Consider the following 20,609-nt stretch of genomic DNA (forward strand, 5'->3'; position numbering starts at 1 on the left):
TACTCTGATCACTGCTTCCTCAAGTGTTTTAAAGCATTGAGTGAAGCACTTCCAAGAAAGGAACTGTGCTGATAACTGGAGAAATTGATTGAAAATCAGAATGAAACAGGTGTGTTACTATCTAAATAGTTTCCTTAAAGCAAAACAAAAATGTTTGGAAAAAGCAGGGATTATCTTAGAAACAATTGACCCTCCTGCAGAGGGACCTAATGCAGCAGGCTGTACAGCAGCAGAGATGCAGTGTTTGCACAGGGGTTCTGTTTTGCATGGCTGGGCTTGCCAAAAATTTCCTACACTTTCATGTGTTAGTGTTTGAATCAGATGATCGCTGTGTCTGGCTTTCAGAGTCCAGAGAGAAGGGTGGCTGTGAATGCAAGGAATGGAATATATAAGTTTTTAATAGCTAACATAGATTTTGTTTTGGTTTTGGCATTTTTGAGAGTGATGCAGTTGGTTAAAATAATTATAGCATTCCATAGGATTATGTAAACTAATATAAGAAAAAAAAAACAAGACAGAATGGAAAATAAAACTGCTATTTTTATAACTTACCAGACTCATTGACAGTTATTCAGTATTGACATTCTGCATGTAAGGACTGTACAGAATTATTTTTTAACTTCATAGCAAATGATGAGATCTTTTGCTGTCCATACATATAGATAAACTTCATAGTTGTTTGATTTTCCTGTGAACTTTCAGGGAAAACATCTGTTTACATAAAGGCAAATATGTTGGTTTGTATTTCCTAGCGAGATTCAGTGCTTATGATATTTACTTCAAGACAGCAAGACAAACAACTCGATTTTGTTGGACACATCTATCTGGAACATTTACTTCTTGAGCTTTTTCTCCCTCAGGAATCCATTCTGTGTTCACAGAAGAGAAAGCAGGTGTTGAATGAGACCTATAAATTTGATTCTTGTATGTGTCAAAACAGTAATGTATTAAATGCATATTATTATAAAAATTTAAGATGTGTCCTAAACACTTACATTTTTATAACACATGACAATATTAAATAATACATTTTCTTGTTAGCATCTGTTTGCTGTCATTGTTGTCAGGATCTCTGATTTATTACTTAAATTAATGACTACAACCATTTTAGTGCTGATATATGCCCCTTATGGCTTTTCGCATCACTTAATAAAATAACATATATGCTTCTATGAGAGTAATCTTTTAATTGTTTATTCCTTTAAGTTCCTGGTGAAAGTAACATCCATTTACAATGTGAAAGTCTCAGAAACTTGTATTACACTTCAAAACTGAGTGAAATAATGCTAAGAATTAATTTCTGTAAGAATATGGAATACAGAAACTGATCCTGCTAAAATTGTCTTCTAAGATAAACCAGATAGAATATTGTTTCCAAGAAAAACCAACAACACTGAACTATGAGTGGAAAAATACTGTTCTGTGTTCTTCTGATCGGGTGATGGTTAAAAGCCTTGTTCATTTGTTTGTTTGACTAATTGGTACCATACATGTGGATTTCAAACTCCCATAGGCATGCTCTGTCATTAGTTTTCAGCTTGTATCTCATGGAGTCTTTGTTGTCCATAGATCTCAAATGAAGAATTCAAAGTAAATGAACTTCTTGTCAGCAGACTTAAATTTACCAAACAGGAACCTGCACCTGTTTTGGGAAAAACATTCTGCTTTGTGAACAACTTCGGATGAAAACTTCTGTTTTGTAAGCTACTAAAGCATTTTTATTTCTCTTAAGATTTCTTTTTGTACTTTTTTTAATTCTTATGTCTATAACATTTTGAGTATGATAGTGATATGAATGAGATATGTTATGGCTTCCAGTTCACACATCAGGATATGCAGTAGCCTGATTGATGGTAACAGTCTCTTTTGCTTTAGGCTGGAGAATTCTTGAACTTCAGTTCCCTGCTTTACCCTTCTTGTCTGCATAGAATGTTTAAGCAAGTGTCGCAAAATGGCTTCAGGTCAGGATGTAGTGCTGAAGAGGACTTTATTGTTTGGGTGATTCTCCTCTATTTGCATATTTGTATTTAGGCCTGCAAGGTCTTGGAAGCATTTGGTGGCCTGGATTCCCATATACCTTCAGAAACTTTAACACTGAATAAAAATGTGCTAAGATAGCACACATTATTCTTTCACAGAAAGCAAAACGTTGTAAAATATTCCTTTGAGTAAGACCCATGTGATAACAAAGGTAGTGTTTTGTGTAATGCAGCTTGTCTGAAACTGTTTCAAAGACAACATAAAAACTATGACCAGAATGGAGGTAATGCTCACTCCTGTGACTGAATTAATGTTCCTCCTTGTTAATTGAGAACCCAGGCAACAATAAAGACATCATGTATCTCTATTTCTATTTGTGGTTGGCTAGGAGATGGCTGAACTTGTTATCAGTCCTCTATTGATACTGGTAACATCCAGTTCTTTATTGCATCTCTTCTGTGGAATGCAGATGTGCACTTTGAGGCTATATCTTGTAGAGAGTACAATAACTAATAGGCAGAGAGTGTATGTTCCTACAGATAATATGGCTGTTAAACATTAGCCATTTACAGCGTTAATATAAGATGCATGTTGTCAATGCAGCTGTCTTTCAGTTTTCAGCACAGCTGAGCAATATGTCTTCCTAGCCAAGTGCATTTTCTTGGGATGCACAAGAAAAAAATAAAGTTGTATTTCTGGTTCTTATAGAGCTTAAAAAGGAAGATTTGCATTAACCAGTTGAATAGGCCAAGCAAGTTCCATTCCAAATACCAAGTTTAATGACCTCATTGCAATGAGTTGTCTAACACAGGAATGTATTTCCCTTTATCCTTTTATTAGGAACAGGAGAATATAATTATTGACCAAAACAAGTAAGTTGAACTACATTTTTTATCTCATTTGTATTGTGTTCCTTTGACATCACTAATCTGAGAGAGAAAAAGGAAATGGTCCTTTATGGAATAAATGCATAGTTTCAGTCTAAATATTTTCTTAGCCATATCTATCTGTTTGGTGTGTCCTCTAAGTGTGTAATGTTTCTTTCCAAACAAATTCCATTGGTTGTCCAACAACTATTATCCACAAGCTTCCTGCTTACACTTTTTGTTTTAATTTACTGTTTAGACACAGACCTCACCAGTGACAGACATTGTTATTTTTGTGGTTTCGAGGTTTCTGGGTAGAGAATAATGTCCATTTATCTACAATAGATGCTTGCCATTTTAACATTTTAAATCTCAGTTATTAAAAATATTATTCAAATGTTTCAGCTACTATGTAGAAATTAATATATTTCTATATAGACAGATTTGGGGTTATCAACACGTATCATGTATTACTGGTTTACATTAGTTTATTTTGTAATTCGTAGCTCTTTAGTCTCTTTTTCAAGGATATATCTTTCTCTTGCAATGAACTTTGCATTAGTAGATCAGGATGTTTACTGAAATAACCAGTTAAAATTATTAAAATATGCAGTGGAAAGCAGCGTGCTTAGTTTAATGTGCTTCTGAATATTAAATGCAAGCCAAATGGTATATAGACACGGAGCTATTTGTTACATTTTAGTATATGAAGCAATAGCTGTGTAAACCGTAACCTCGTAATTTTGCAAGTTCCACTTTATCATGTAGCTGTAAAAGGCAATCAAAATAAATCATGGAAGATGAAGAAATATTTTCTAGGGCTTTCTGTGTGCTTTCAGAAGTGGCGCTTGATCCATGAAATTTTAGTAAGCATATTAAATAATACAATATGATGTGCAACGTGTCAGGTCTGATAAATTATTTTGTATAGGACATTTATACAACATATGGTGAACTGCTATGTGAACAGCTTAATGACTAAATTATGTTAATCTTTCTTGCCATATTTACTTTTCATTTAATAAAACGTCATTTTCAAATTTTTATTTTACTTTTTTGATCATGTGCAGATATAAGAAAGGTGTAGGTCATCTCTGAGAAGCCGTGACAGTGATCCAAGGTTCCTCAGCTGTGCAGTGTACATAACACAGATGTTGGGAGAGTCATCTGTCAGCTATGCCTCTCCTATGGAGTTAAAGTTCTAAGGGGAAAAGAATTCGACACAGTGCTGTCACTGTTACATTTTCACAATAGAAAAGCATGCAAATATTCAACCTCCTGCTTAGCAGTAGTGCCCTGTCTAATGTCTGTGCTGGTTAGAATAAAAAAATAGTGGGTGCATCTAGGGCTCATAGATCTGACAAAGGTCATGCTATGCTGGGCATTTGAATTGGAAATTGTCTGGACTTAGATTTTATAAAGCTCCCACTGTTGTCGGGGAAAATTTCAGCAGGGTTTTGTCCCTAGAGAGGCCTCTTAGGCCCTTTTCTGTCCTATGAATGAATTTAGATGTGAGGGTTTCTCCTGCCTTAAAACTGTTAAGTTCATTTTGCATACATCCCCAGAGAGAAAAACTGGCAGATGCTTTTGTCTTGGAAGTGTTTAAAAGAAAACTGCAGAACAGGAACAAGGGAGAGAAGGGGCCCTGCGTGGAGTCCCAGAACATTTTGGAAATGGCCAATATGCAGTTTTCATCAGTAGTAAGGCGGGGCGCAATATGGTGCCTGTAGCTCACTAGGGAATATGAATGTTGATTAAGCATACTCCCAGGCTTTGAAATCCTGAAAGCGGTGTCAGAATAATGGATGTTGAGCAAATGTCAAGCATTTGTTAATTTCTCTGTTATTTGGAGTTTATCTACCATGATCAATCAAATAAACTAGTGCTTCTCTGTTGTGGCATGTGTCATTGATATGGTGATTAGGTGGATAGAGAGGCCTTCTGCCTTTTTTTTTTTTTTTTGGAAATCCAGGTAACAGATTACATATGAACAGCCATAACTTTAAGTTAAAGATTTGTTTGCAGTTGGTTTAGTGGAAAGTGGTGCATTAACAAAATACTTTGGGGGTTAAGAAAAAAAAGAAAGTATTTGCCTATTTGTTGTGCTAAAATTACATTCATGCAATATTTTCCATTTTTGGCCTTGCAGCTTTACTGTCTAAATGAATTTCATTTACTTCTCAATGAAAGTTGATAGAGAGATCTTTTGCTTACTCTTAAAAAGAGAATTTTGAAAAAGAAAGGATATCCACCCCAAATTAGTACTAATTTATGGTTTGGCCCCCTTCTTCCCTGTGAATCTTTTGGTTTCTATAAACTATAAACTTGGTCTCAACATCCCTGTTATTGATGGGGAAACATGTTCAGATGCCCTTTAGTTAAAAGTGGAGTTGACTTTTTGACTTTTGTAAGAATACACATTCTTTTATGAAAATATGTCATATATAATGTATATATGTTATATATGTTGTTAGTTACTGATTAACATACAGAAATATTAACAGCCCAGTTGAGAATATTTTTTCTTCCTTCTCAATTTTCACTCTTTTCTGATGTCCTAGTTCTGTTAGTTTGCCATTCTTAGAAGTTAGGGAACATACAAAGAGCTGATACTTAAATGTGAAGGACAAATTAAAATTCATCTGAAGGAGAAGGCAGCTCTCTGGCCTGTGCTGCTTTGCTTTAATATATTAAGGCTTCAAATATGAGAGGATAGAGTTGGATGTTTTATGAGAGGCCTTTTTGAAAGTTGCCTGAGCATAATAGCAGTCAAATTTCACTGAATTCCAGTGAAGTCTATTTAACCCCTTTCTCATATGAATGTGTATTTTTATTATGTTTTTGATAACTCACAAAAAATTAAGAACTGTCAATAAATCATGCCATATTACTTGATGCATGTTGAGGTCATCTTCAGTTTATTTTAACATAGAACAAGTGTTTGTTGAACTATTTTTCCTTCTTCCTTGCCTTCCACATTTATTTATCAAGGCCTCTGGGCTCATTCTACCAAAACTGGTCAAATTTTGGTGTTTAATGAAAGTGATTCTATATAGTCAGTCTTACTGACTGTTTACATCAGAGAGGATTTGGTTCTGTTTGTGGATGGAGTAAGAGTCCTTCTGGAAAGTCAACTGTTTTCAGCAGCATTGCAGGAAAATGCATGAAATTGCATTGTATGCATTTTCAGAGCAATATGAAGAACACTCAAAAAAAGAATCCTCTGGAAAGGGGAGGAAGGGAAAGGAAAATCTTGTTGATAGGAGTGGAAAGGACTTGAGAAGTTTTAGGATAGACTAATGTAATATTGTGGTCACCTCTTGTTAGATGTTCCCTTCATATTGCCTGCCAGTTGTAGTTAGACAGCTTTTTTAAACAAAAGAATGCTGGAGAACACTAATAAAAAGGAATAGCTGAATTTCCTGCTTGTACATTTCTCCCATCTTTCCAATAGGAAGTAAGTAGTGGAATTAAATTAATTTATTCCCTCTATTGCACAGTAAGCTATATCGCTGGGTCTGAAGGTAGACTGTAAATATCTGCATGCATGGTACAATAACTTATGTATACAAGACTAAGTACTGCACTGTTGGGTAGGTAGATAAGAATTATTCTCTTTTTTTCCCTTTGGATTTGTTAAATAAGTATAAATAGCTTTAAAATTGTAAACTTTTAAATGATAAAACTGATTAGGGCTTAAGACTAAAAGTCTCAAGAGGACTAGCTATAAATGGATTCACCTCTTGCCTTAAATCTGTATCATTCCCAAAATAGGAATTTACTGAAAGCTATCACTTTGGGATCATCCACGTTTTAGTCTTTAAATTATAGCCTCAATATTTTTTAAATTATGTCATGAATTGGAAACATTAATAAGATCTTGACTTGTTTAAGAAATTTACAGTTTTGATTGGATAACTGGAAGCTTTTTTGACTTAAGGTGTTCACTTTTTACCCTGGAGATAGCTATGCAACAGTGTGTGTGCTTGACATGTGATGCATGCAAATGCTAAATACAGTAGCAGCATGAGGCAAGTGTCATTAACAGTAATTTATGTAATGAAAGCCACCTGGCTGTCTTTGTAATTAATTGCTTGTAAATAATAAATTTAAATATAGTTTATAGTTTTCTAAATTTGATTATATATTTTTAGAAGCAAATTGTTTAAGGGAGTTTAGGGATTTATTTAGTTTCAAATTGGCACGAATATGCTTTTTACATACAGGCTAATTTTTTAATGTAAAATCAATGGTCTAATTAGCTTCAAATTGCCATTCATTCATAAAAATTGTTTTCTAAAATTAAACATCTAGTTTGTTCAAAACAGTAGAGTTTGAAGGAAAAAAAGCTATAAAATACAATTATTGTCCCCTTTTTCCACAATCAGTAAAGTTGATGTTGAAGTCTGAAAAATTTACCTTGACTTCTCTTGATCTGATTCTTTTCCTGGGCAAAAGGGGAAGCAGTATGATAGAATTATCCAAACAAAATGAGGGAGATGATCAAAAAATAAGTATTTCAGATATTGCTTTCCAGTTTCAAATATTTCTTTCCACTTTGCCTGCTAAGTGAGTATTTTTTCAATGCACAGACTTTGGCCCTATCAGGAGGGCAGATGGGAAAGGTAAGGGATAAACCCCTGGTTTAAAACTGTATCTTCTTTGCCTTAACTGCTTGTTGAGCTCCATTGCTGTTGCACCCTAGGAACATCTTTCTTTGCACAACCAACATCAGATAGCAACTAGTTTTGTGCAGTTTTGTCTGATGGTTTGACGTTTAGATTGTGGTCCTAAGATAAAAACATCGAATTTGCAAACATTTTTGATACAGTCTTAACTGAAGTAAATTGCAAGAAAGTGTGAATGATGTGCAGTTAAGTGGAAATGGGTCATTTGCAGATGTTTCGCCTTTTTATCTCAGTTTCTGGTGTGCTGCTGTATGCCTCTGCTTTGGGATATGTTCACTGGATATTAAGAAACTTTACTTCTTGCCAGGTAACTTGGAGTAGTTGAGGTCAAGGACATAGTGAATCATCTGCTTATGCTAGTCACAAGCGTTGCTTTTTTAATTTAATTTTCTAAAAAATTTAATGGTAGATTTAAAAGCAGAATTTTTGAGAATACCAGGAGATGGAGATGTGGAGGATAAGTACTGAGATTATCAGGGTGCATAAGGGAGACAAACCTTATTTGACTCCTATCAGTTTCTTTTGTCAGTGGACTCCCTGACTAGATACTCAAAGGGTACCAGACAATTTCTACCATGTAATATTCAATAGTCATTGAAGCCTGATTTCAGAATATTGGAGAGTTTTAATTTCATGTTTTAGCACTGACACTGTATTTTTAAGCCTTTATTGTGAATATATTTTGGGTTTGTATTACATCTGAAAATATTTTTCCATTTGAAAATTGAACCTTATAAAATAGTTTTATATTTTCATGGAATAGAAACATTAGTGAAATAGCATTTAATTAAAAAGGCGTCAGAGTGGGTTTGACATTGAAATAGATTTCAAACATTCATGCCACAAGCATTGTGCTGTTTAATTCCAGAAAGTAAAAAAAATATCAAAACCGTATCTTGGGCAAATTACTGTCTATTTTCACTACTTGCTTACTAAGGTAGTAAGACTGGAACTGCTATTCTTCTGTTCCTGTGTTTTTAACTATATTGTGTTCCAGTGTTTATCCACTGTAAAAGCATAATGTTGCTCTTCTCATCATAACCATATATATGAGAATGGTATAGCATCCTTATTCTGACTTTTCGTGTTGGGAGATTGATCAGAAATACTTTGTAATCATTTGAATATGGCATATTTTGAGTTACAGTTGTATTACTTCTGTTGAAAGTTAGATTTTTGTGGTGTGGGTGAAAGAAGGTGTAATCTCTGTGAAGAGATAGTATTATTTTGTGATCATTGCCTGTATTGGTAATTTATATTTACCTCTGCATTTTTTTTTTTCACATCTGATACAGATTGTTCATAGTCTGCAGTTGTTTTAAAATATATTGGCTGTTACAATGGACACAAAAAAATTAGGTGTCTACAGGAAAAATTGGTGCCGTGTTCTTAAAGGAACTTCTAAGTCTTTCTAAATGAAAAATCAAACAGTATCTAATACTGGCAATTTTCCTCTGTCTGCTGCTAGAACTTATTGGCCAACTAGGTCAGACATTATTAAAGTTCAAGTGGCCCAGTGGGAAAAGTAATGGCCTTACGCTACTATGAATTTTAAATGCTGCCATTTCTATGTATTGCACCATCATCTGTTCTCTCACATCACTAAATTGTATAGAAGTTGTGGGACCAACCAGTGTCAAGGTCATAGAAGTGATGACTCTTCTCAAGTAGCCTTCTTGGAGTTTTGTCATACGATTATTCTCATAACCCTGGCTATAGGTAGCAAAGTTGTATGAACATGCCTGAATTTAACCTTTTAATTATCATTGTGTAGTGTAAGAATGCAGTGCAGGATATCTTTTTCCTCAGAATTTTTACTTTTGGGTTTTACTTTTGATCCTACCTAAAGGTGTGAAATTGACTTCAAGGCAAAGGCAATTTTTAGCAATCTGTATTTAAATTTTTGAGTTAAGCTGTTGTATAGTTTACTGAAGTGGGTATCAGAGAATTTCAAAATTGTTTAGTGCTATCATTCTCCAGATGAGCTTGAATTTTATCTTGATTTTAAATGTAATGGTAGTTAGTCCAAAATGAGCATATCAGCAGGTACTTCCTGTCATATATATGTATATAAAGATATATAGATATATACACTTAACTGCATTTTTATAATAGTAATATATTTATCATGGGAGTATTTCCTCAACAGCACTGTATTGACTTTGTAGTTCCCAAAGTAGTAGCTACTTATAATGCTTCATTGTATGGAAGGCTTCCTATGCAGAGATAATAAAACTGGTTTTGTATTCCAGACTCGAACTGGTGTAGCTGGAAAGCTGTAAAATTGGAAGATGGCCACTTTATAGAAGTTACCGTGTTGTAACTAAAGACTTCAGTACTTTTATGTGACTTAGTTACTCTAATTCAAACTCATATATTGATTTAAACACATATATTCACACACACATATATATAGACAAGTATATTGATTTAGCTTAAATTGGTAATTCACTAACTTCCAACAAATCAATGTTAGATTTTTGAATGATAAAGTACAAATGTATACAGAGACAATACTCTACTTTTTGAGAATTTTCACTCAGGGAGAGATCACAAGCATACTAACGATAAGAAATATTGTAATATTAAAGACTGCAGTGAAGAGAGGTTAAAGCTGTGACTTAGAGGTCAGTGTACTTCCTTTGTGCCATGTTCTTCATAGCTTGGATGCGTATAAGCTTAACAGTTCCCAAGCCTTGGTAGGCCTTTGGTATTCCTGAGCCTTCCTAGATCCTCATGTGGCATCATTCAGGCTGATAAGAAGCCTTTTCCTTGTCCTGACAATCCTGGCGCATGGAAGAAATTCTGAGAATCCACTAATTGTCACCTCCTCTCAGGTGGGAAATTGAGCATCGGACTGGCATTTACAGGTTTAACTGTGGTCCTTATTAGCCTGCATCCTGCAGTTCTGGACAGCCTGGAGGCTTTACACATCCATGCTTGTGTTATGCATTTGAAACAATGCTATTTGTAACCCATTATTGACTGAGTTTTTACATATAAGGATGGTCCGGTTAGCATGTCATAAACACCGGTTAGCGGTATAAACATTGCTTCCTTTAGGAGTCCCTGTTCCAAAGCATTTGCATTACAGAAGATGAGAGCTGTTTGAGTTTCTTTAATGTCTTTAATAATGTAACAGGAAAAATATATTTTAAACGCACATTTTGGAACTTGAGGATAGCTGTGAGGAGAATTCCTCTTTCACCACCAGTCATTTAAATTTGTTGGACATATATCTTTCTTTCCTCACTTAGATTCTTAATCCAACATGGCAGCACCACACTGTTCTAACCCTATTACTTTTATTTTAAAGCTCAGTATTGCATTAGTGAAAGTATTTTTAAATAGGGGGAAGTTCTTTTCCAATTAATAAAAATGTCTACTTCACAACGTATCATAAAGGATATGACTAGCACTACATACTCGCTCTGGAGACTGAAAGAAAAGAGACAACTTCTCCCACTACATGAATTTCTACTTTCCAGAGGAAGTTTGACACTGCTGCTTTGGGATTTTACATGTAAGAGCTTCTGAATTTTGGAAACACAGCTCGTGCCCCTACAGTCAGTTTTTTATCCATATATTTATCATTTGGTGAAATGTTCCATTTTGTGAAAAGAAAGCAATGAAGCTATTCTATTTAACATATTTGTCTCATAATGGACTTCACTTTGCCCCTGCTTGTCTACACTTTTGTGAATAATTCTGGATTAAATACTGCAGTTCATATTTACTCTTAATTTATTCTTTTTGAAAATCTCTCTAGATACTCTTCCTTTGTTCCATGGTAAAATACATTAAATGTAAACCTGTGTTTTTACTCTTCCTTTTTTAGGCCACAAGTGTGGAGTTAAAGATGAGGGAAAGGAAACTCATTAAAAAAAAAATAGATGAAACAAGTGGAAACTTGGTTTTGTACCTAAAACTTCATATTTTCAGTAATCTCAGAAAATAAAGTAAAAAACTGTAAATTTTATCTTATCCCTAAAGAATTAATTATTTGCAAGGGCTGATAATATAATATTTGCAGAATTTGTTATGTTTGGATTTTCTCCTGGTGAGGCTGAAGTAGCAAATATTAAGTTGGACAGCTCTCCAAATCTTGGCTAGATCTGCAGCCCTGCTTTGTTGAGATGATGAACTGATCCAATAAAATTGTTTTCATCATTACTAGCTGGATCTTAGCCAGTTTTATATCAACTCTAGTTATGAAGCACTAATCTGCTTATATAAACTACTAACTTATATGTTACTACTTTATATATGAACACTCATTGCAAACCAGAACATTTCTGAAAAACTCTCCAGGGATTATAGCATTCCTCCTCTACCAAATCCTGGGATTCATTAGAAGAGAATAGTCTAAATTTTATTCTTAAATATTAAATGATCAGAAAGCATATTCTTTTTCCAGCACCAGACTTGCAGTTGTCTTTTTAGCTTGATTGATCTCTAAATTCTTAGAGATAATTTCTCTTATCACTTGTTCTGGACTTACTTTGACTTGGGCATCCCATTTTAAATGTAGGGTTTGTGTATTACAGATCTCTCTGAGATCTGTAATACTTTCGCCCTTTTTTATTACAAGTAAATTTTTATATCTTTATATCACTTGGGACCTAGAAATTACACTTCATTTTTTAAAATAAATTTATTTATCTCTAAAAACATAGGCATTTTGAGGCAGATTTTAGATTTCACAGTTTTCTGCCCAAATCCAGTTATGTATTGACAAGACTACAAAGTACATCAGGCATTCAGATGGAAGTATGCCACTGACATCAACACAGAATAACAAAAGGTAAATTGATTCATTATGGATGCCAGTGTACATGAAAAAGAGGATATCTGAAGAGTGAGGCTCGTTGCTTTGAACAGAGCTCTGGGAGTTAGATTCATTACCATCTGGAATTGCGGAAGAAAATGTTTCCACAAAGTGATCACTACAGAATTCAAGGGGAAAGTTTCCGTATTTTCCCGAAAATAGATTTGCTTCTACAAGAGGGGTAGCAAGTTAATTTATTAATTATTTTAACTAGGTAGTACTCAGAATTATGAGTTTGGGGTTTTTTGTTTGTTTGTATCAGAAAATCAGCAAATCTTTACCTTGGCTCTAACAGTTGTTTCTCGACAAAAGAGCTTGCTTGACACAAACATGTCTATATCCCTAACCTTGAAGTAAGCCATGAAGCTTACTATAAAGTTTATTCCATGGAAGGCACTCAAATGTTATTTTGAATAAGAAGTATTTTCAGTGTTAGGTTTGTTTTCCTGGATAGCTCGGCTATATTCACTTGTCTGCTCATTTGTTGCCTTGAAATCCTGTATAGAAGGATCAGAGGATGGATGGAGCCTGGCTGCTTTTGTAGAAGTCGTGATAGCTTCCATGGTAGTATCCCTGCTGTCTGTATTAGCAGTTGTGATCATGCTGTCTTGCTATACAAATGCATGTTCATGATTTCTGTCCACTCTCCAGGTACATAATACTGCCTTTTTCAGTCCTTTCTGAAACCATGATGTTTCAGTGTTCACTCAATGGCACCTTGCAATAGATGCTCCAGCTGTGTCTTGAAGAGATATTTAATTTTACCAGGAAGTTGTGTCAATGGAATTGTAGCTAGAAAACACTGTCAGATAAGTGATTTTAGTGTTTAAGACAGGAACTATGTTAACTAGAAGAAATATGAAAGCAACCATGTGAAGATATAAATCCACTTCTCCTGGGGAAGGAGAAAGATCATTTGGTAGTAAGGCTTGAAATTTTTTGAATAGTGTTACTGAAATAATTCTCTTTGTCACAGTGGTAAAGTTTCTGTGCTGCAGTCCAGTATATAGCCAACTTGCACTGTTATTGGAATGATTTTTTTAGTATTCGTGCTGAGTCCTAAATTATCTGAACAGTTGGAAGCATCAGAGAGGAGTGTTGAACTAAATGGAAGTAGAGGGTCAAAATCCAAGCACACCAAGGGGTGAAATAAGATGGACAAGAATCATAGAAACATATAGTTTTGAAAAGTCCTTCAAGATCATCAAGTCCAACCATTAACCTAGCACTGCCAAATCCACCACTAAGTCATGAGTGTAAAAGGATGGATAATGGTCTTAATTCTTTTTGATATGTCAGTGGGTTCATCAGAATAATGGTACAATAAAAGCAGTTATTATACAAGGAATAGCCTAAAAACACAAAAATTATATACCAGTGAGAGAGAACTCAAACCAGAAATCTGGTCAAATGCTGTCCTGTTTTGGATTTTTCCACATCTTTCTCTAAATTCAGTTCTACCACTATGACCATGTAAAATCTGCAAGATAATAATAGTTGAGAGCCATTAGGGGGCCATATGATTCCAACTTATTTATGGCCTGCAGGGTTGGTTTTTTTTTTAAATCAACTTGAAATATCTTACCTTTCTGTATGTGTATAGCCTGTGTAAGTATGTAGTTTTAATTAATTTCCTTTGTTCAACTTCTAATGATTACATGTGCATGTTGAAGATTTTCATAATTGGATGCTACACCATTTGGGGAGGCATTGTGGTATGTAGCTCCTGACCTATGTGTTACATTATGTATATTTAAGTAAATATTTATTTAAATAATACTTATTTTGATAAAATATTTAAATTCTTTGTTATATTGTAATTACTTTTGTCTGTAATTCATTAATTTAATAAATCTGTGTATTAGTTTCTGTTGCTATAATTTTTTTACAGCTGTAACATTCAGTCTCGGTGAGTACTGAGGGTGAACATTCCCATGTGTAAAATACCAAAGATCAAGGCTCAGCTTACTGCTGTCATGCAGATGCTGCACTGGGCAGACAAGCTCCAAATACAGAGTTACGGCAAAGATGTTGGAAGCTCAGCTATGGATAAGACAAACTAGTAAGGTCTTTATATAGCACTGCATTAATCTACACTTTGTTCCTGATTCTTCAGCTGTTTGGTTTAGAGGTAACTTTATATGGTCCTGCCTATACATACTGTCTGTTTAAACCTGAACAAACCATTTGTGCCTCTGTTCCCTTTTGAAAGTGAGAGTAAGACTTCCCTATCTTAAATTAGAATTTCTGAAGTATGGAAATGGGAAGAAGGGTCATTTAAGTATGGGGAGAACATGTATGTTTAATGAAAATACGATATGGTACAGGTGCTACAGGTACATACAAGAAAACTGAAAGAAGATTTAAATGTTGCAGAGTCTTTGAACTACCTATGGTATGCCTTAGTAGGTAGGTTCCTGAAAGGAAAAAATGTTAATTATTCATAATGCTTTGCTGTACCATAAAACTCGATTTATTGAGACTATAATTTGTTCAAGTTGCATGTAGTAGGAAAATATATCAGGAGTAATTAATTGTATTCAGGATGTGATGAGGTAGATATATCCACAGAGGACAATTGAAAACAGTAGTGGTGTGGTATTGATTGCCTTTCAGAGGGAAAAAAAAATCTTGTCTCGTTTCTAAATGTTAACAATTCAGAGAGAAAAATTCCCACTTGGGAAGAATGCTTTCCAGGTTGCTTCATTGCCAGGTGTTTGACATTGAGTGGAGCCTTAGATGAATGAAGCTTATGGCAGCTTTTGGAAATGACCGACTCAGGGGAATCTCAGCTTCCTGCTGTGAAAGTTTCTATTTTCAAAGCACATCAGTTTCAGTGGGAATGTTCCACTGGTCCCATATGCTACTTCTGATAGAGGGGAAGTTTTTAACCTGAATATGAGAAAGCTACTGAAGAGGTTCCCTTGCTGCTAACAAAATGAATTTCAATATGTTGCCAATGAATAAGCAGCACATTCCCAACTGGTGATGGAATTTAACTCCCATCAATTATTAATGGAAATTTTGCTTTAATTTCCTTTTTTTCCTGTTGCCTTTTAGCTCCACTACCTTCTTCTGATAGGACTTTTGGGTTCTGAACCTACAAAAGGAATCACCCAGACAATATGTTAATTTGCTTTGAAATTCTCGCTATATTTTCCTTCCATCCCTCATACACTCTCTCCTTGACCTAGCAGCAGGAAGCCTTTGTCTGAGGTGTTCATCTGGAACAACTTTTCCACACTTGTTTTCATGTTCTGTTAGATTACAGGGCAGCAGGCCTACCTTTGAAGCTCCCTTCTCTTTTGTTTCTTTGCAGTGCACTCCAGTAATTAACTTTGTCCTTCTTTTATTTGTTCCAGTCAATCGCAGTCCACTCTGCTGAGCATCTTCTCCCAGGAGTACCAGGTTAGAAGTTTTCTCCTTTGTGAGGGTTGACAGGTGCCTAATTGAATGATGAATGTCCCTTTATTTCTTTGTAATTGAACTGCCAGCTTTCTGATTGGTTTGGAGGATGTTCCTTTTTCCACATCAAGCACCGCCTGAGTCTCAGTGGATGACTGCCAAGCCTACCCATCCATCTGTCTAATAACATCTAGCCTTTGCTTATTTGGTGGACCTGTAATAAATTATGCTAAACCATTATTATTCTGACAATAATAATTTCCCTGTGTTGCGTGGTTCCATGTGCTAAATGTTTGCTGACTTGCACTGTCAGTGCTGCTTTCCATTGCTGACAGAGATGATGATAAATGACCATTGCCGGAGTGGCAGAAGGCAAGAGAGGCAGAAAATGGAGTCATTTATCATGAGATGACAGGTGTCAGTCAAGTGGCAAGCCTCTATGGAATTACTTTTTGTAGTTTTTTTAAATAAGTTGTTTTTAAGCAATGTTTTTCCTGGTTAAAAATGCCAATTGAATTGTAGAACTAGAGTACACCAGACTTAGATGGAATTGAATTGGGGAAAATTACAACAAAGGTTGAAAGAGAGAACAAGGGTTTTTTTTGCCCTCTGCAGCCTTCAGTAAACTTATTTAGATTCAATTATTGTGACCTTATTGGCTTTTACATATGGTACATTGCAGTACAGTCTGAAGACGTTCAATTCAATAGGTAGATTGAATGTCATTTCTGTACAGAATCTAAAACCAGGGTTCACATACATCAAAGTGTAGCCAAGGATTGTGTGTTTGCGCAGTCTTGATTTCTGTGTTTTGAACTATGATATGTTTGTAAAACTCTTTGGTTTTTTGTTTTTCTAGAAACAAATCAAAAGAACACATGCCAAGCACCACACTGCTGAAGCTATTGAAACTTACTACCAAAGGTATGACCTCCTCACCCCAGTTAAGACTGTCATCATAGCTACTATTTGTTATGGCAGTTATGAGTAAATTACCTTATGAAGCTAATTTTCTATAAAAATAAATTAAGAATTTGGGATGAGGAATACAGAATGGTATACTGAAAATATTTTTCACTGAAAATGCAGAAATTTTTCATTATTTGGTCATTTTGATTAAGAAGGAATTTACTCTCCTGGCTCTATGGTCGGGACAAGCAAATATTTTTTAAAGAGTATGTGACAGCATTTATTATGTATTGCCTATAATTTGTAATTGTAGGATTTCTGTGCCAAGACTAATATTGATGACAGCTTCCTTACAGCTAGAGAGCTTGTTTTGTTACTGTTGCTTGTACTTTTAGAACAATGTTTTTGTTACATTACAAAAAGTTACATATTCATGTATTGTCATTTAAAGTACTAATTTTTAAATCACTCCTGTTTTATCAACAGATGTGTCAGAAATAGTTTTTAAGGGAGGATGAAAACCTTTATGTCATTTTACAATATTTTACAATTGTTTGCATCTTAAGCTAATAAATTGTGTTTGCCACACCTTATAGTTTGTCTGTTAGTTCTGTAGGCTTTACTAAAAATATTGCAATGACATAATTGGGACATACTCATAACAGGTAAAGATATGCAATTAAAATATTACTTTGTAGACTGACATATCTGAGGAGCATGCATGGCAAGTGAATTCATACTTGTGATTATAGATGTCTGATATTCATTCTTAATATTAATCTGTGTGAATCAGGAAATAAACAAAAAGCCTTCATTTGTAAACAAATAACTGTGCTTCTGCCAGAGTCACATATTTAAAATCCAACCACAGCCTGATTAAATCAGACAGCGGTTTAGAATATCTAGTGTGAAGTGTGCTGTTTTTTGGGGCATTTGGTTTTCTTTTTTTAGTAGTTGCACTGTTCTGTAAAAATTTGCACTGGATCACATCACACTTTTCCTAGGGTTGATTCTTGTTTAGGAAGACTATTGGCTTAAAATTTTGTTGTGTTAATAACCATGTATATACAATATTATTTTTAATTATTTTTCACTAACACAGTTTCAGTGAAGTGGTCTATGTTAATTGTAACTGTTGTGTGAATAATCCTTTTCTTTATCATACGTGTAAATCACTAGTTCCAGCAACTTCAACCTGAAACATGGGACCAAATTTTGCTTTATGCAAAGCAGCAGTTTTGTTGGTGTCAGTAGGGTTGTAGGTATGATTAAGTTCGTCTCACATCGGGTTGGAGGATTTGGTCTCCTGTCCTCTTCTGTAGTCTGAAGTATGATAGCAGTACATAACTAATGCATTATGTATGAAGCTATGTGGTGGTAGTAGGGAAAATCATTCTTTACACTATTTCTGAGTATTTCATATTGCAGGTGCATTAACATGGCCAAATAAAATGCACATGTTTTAAAATCAGAGATGCTCTGGTTAATAGTTAGAAAACTCATCTCAATCCTGTTTTAGTAGATTTACTGTGTAGTGTGTTTAGTAAGCTACAGAGGCAGACGACTTGAGAGAGAAGCCACTTTGAAATGCTTCAGACGTAAACATGACAAACACGTCCTCTACTCTTCTGTAGCATCCATTTTACTGCTGTAAACCCCAGTCTGTGTGCTATGCTCCCTGCTATTTCTGCCAACATACAAGCAGATAATTGTGCTGTCATTGCTTTCTTAGGTCAGAAACTACCAGTTTTTGAAAGTAGCCATTTCCAGTGGTCCCTGTTAGGTGCAAGTAGAACAGTTGAGTAGAGTACTTTTTGCTGCTCTGCTGAGACTTACTACTCTGAAATTTAGGCAAACACAAAGACAAATTACAAGAAGGATCAGAAAGTTTTCACAACAGTATTGCCATCAGCATGTGAGACCTGTTAGTCCGTAATGGAGTTCCAGTAGCATTAGAAATATCTGACAGAAAATTACTTCATCGTCAACTGTAGTTTTGCTGTTCAATCATCTAGATGCATGTTTTAGAACATTAATCTCAAATGAATGTTCCTGGTTAGGTATTTTGTTTATGATCTCTCCTTTTCTTTTTCTGTTATAGATTTTCAATGTATAAACATCCATAAGGCATCTTGTTTTATGGTTTTTTTAGTGTAGAACTGAAATAGGTTACAGCAAAAAGTTTTTTCCATTTCTGTTATTCATTAAACCTCAGAATAACTTGCAAGCAAAAAGTCCTTTATCTGATCTTATGCAAAGAGGTTTTATAAAGGTGTTACACCCATTCCACAGAAAGGTAAAATGAAAGAATTTTAATGTCTATAACTAATGAGCAGAAGAGTGTCTTCCGATGGATAGATAATGACAGAGCTGGAAAGGCTGTGGCCTTCTAATGATGTCAGTATTGAAGTGCTATGCGAATACAGATAGGATAAACGAGCGGGTTCAAATATTGGTAACTTGTTCTTTTCCACATGGCTGCAAAGCACAAAGTGGCTTCCGATATCATACGTTCTTCCCATCAGCTCTTGAACACAGGTTTTAGGCATTATCAAAATGTAAACATCAGGCAGTGAAAGTAACAGAAGGGAGGAAGGCGATATTGTGTGAAGTGATGGTCAGAAACATCACTGTGTAATACCCTTAACCAGAAACATTAAGCCTTTGCCGCTGATAGGGTAATGACTTTCTATCAACCTTTCTGGGTCCTAAATGTTTCTTTTTATTTTGTTTTTAGAATATTAATTTAATTGTTAGACTCTGATTTCACTCCAGTAAGCCTTTAGTATTTAAACTACTGCCCAATTGATAAAATCTGGATTAAATTTGAGAAATATTTTTTTGTACATAGCAGTGAATTGAATAAGGTATACAGTGCACCTTCATAATTGAAGGTCACGTGAAATCAAAAATCTTTGCTGTGAATAGTAGAGGTTTATTTGTCTGTGATGCATCTTAAAGTAGTACAGATACAGTTAATTTGTATGTCATTAAGCCACGATTTTTTTAATTTCTTGATTTATTGTGTTTTTTATGAGTGACTTCATTGCGATTGATATATATTGCAGCAGAATAGAACAGGAGACAAACCTGGAGAGTTAGTGATGTCTTAAAATACTTATTTCTTAAAAGATTTCCCATTAAGTACTGGAGTATTTTCCCCCAAATGAAAGAGATTCACAGGGGATGCTGACATGTATAAACTGGCCTTTTCTTGCCACTGCAAAATTATCTGGCTTTGTCTTGTCTAGATACCTGAATGGGGTGATGAAAAATGCAGCTGCCCCTGTATTACTGGAGCTGGCCAATGAGGTAATCATCTTTACATTTTTCTTTAATCTTCCAGTGTAAAACCTAAGGGGCATATCTACAGTGACTTCAGTGAGAAATGTAATTAACCTAAAAAAATGGTTTCAAGGCACATTAGACATTTAAAATGGTTCCCCAGTCTGTTAGTACTTACAATAATTAGACAAAAAGCCCCATTTATTAATAAATCAGTTAATGTAATTAGTCTCTTAACTTGAAGGCGAATGTGTAAGATACTCTGAATTTGTATTTTGATGGAAATTTCAGACAGACCATAGATCTTTAATGCATAAACTTACTAAAAATTCTCACATTGATTAGATGGAGTTGTATGAGTTTTACTTATATTTGATTCCTTGTTTTTAATAACAAAACCCATCAAAAATTACTTTTTTTTTTAATAGGAAGGGTTAGAACAGATAATTTTCCTGACTCCATTTATTTCTGTTCATATGGATTAGAGGATGGCTAATGAAAACTGCTTAATATAAAGCAATTAAGCAGAATAAATTCCTCCGTGTATGAAAAGTTCTGTATAGTTGCCATTAAAGTCTTTACAAATTTATTGATGCTGTTTATTAACTAGAATATGAATTTGCCTTGGGATACAAGGTGTTATTTGCA

General features: G+C 34.7%; 1 protein-coding gene across 5 annotated transcripts in view; it reads left to right on the forward strand.

Annotated features, from left to right (window-relative positions):
• The window catches only part of CUNH15orf41 (chromosome unknown C15orf41 homolog), a 123,494-nt gene that overhangs the window by 10,108 nt on the left and 92,777 nt on the right, over positions 1-20,609 (forward strand). For 4 of the 5 annotated variants that reach the window (XM_027642283.1, XM_027642280.1, XM_027642279.1 and 1 more), the window contains exons 2-4: positions 15,725-15,770; positions 16,627-16,691; positions 19,928-19,988. In XM_027642283.1, the coding sequence (XP_027498084.1) occupies positions 15,725-15,770; positions 16,627-16,691; positions 19,928-19,988 (172 nt within the window). Of the gene's footprint in view, positions 1-15,724; positions 15,771-16,626; positions 16,692-19,927; positions 19,989-20,609 lie in introns of those variants that run through there. The other variant, XM_027642284.1, reaches the window with a different exon arrangement.

The sequence above is a fragment of the Corapipo altera genome, unplaced genomic scaffold, assembly GCF_003945725.1.
Source record: "Corapipo altera isolate COAL_440 unplaced genomic scaffold, ASM394572v1 23b, whole genome shotgun sequence".
In the NCBI taxonomy this organism is placed as follows: domain Eukaryota; kingdom Metazoa; phylum Chordata; class Aves; order Passeriformes; family Pipridae; genus Corapipo; species Corapipo altera.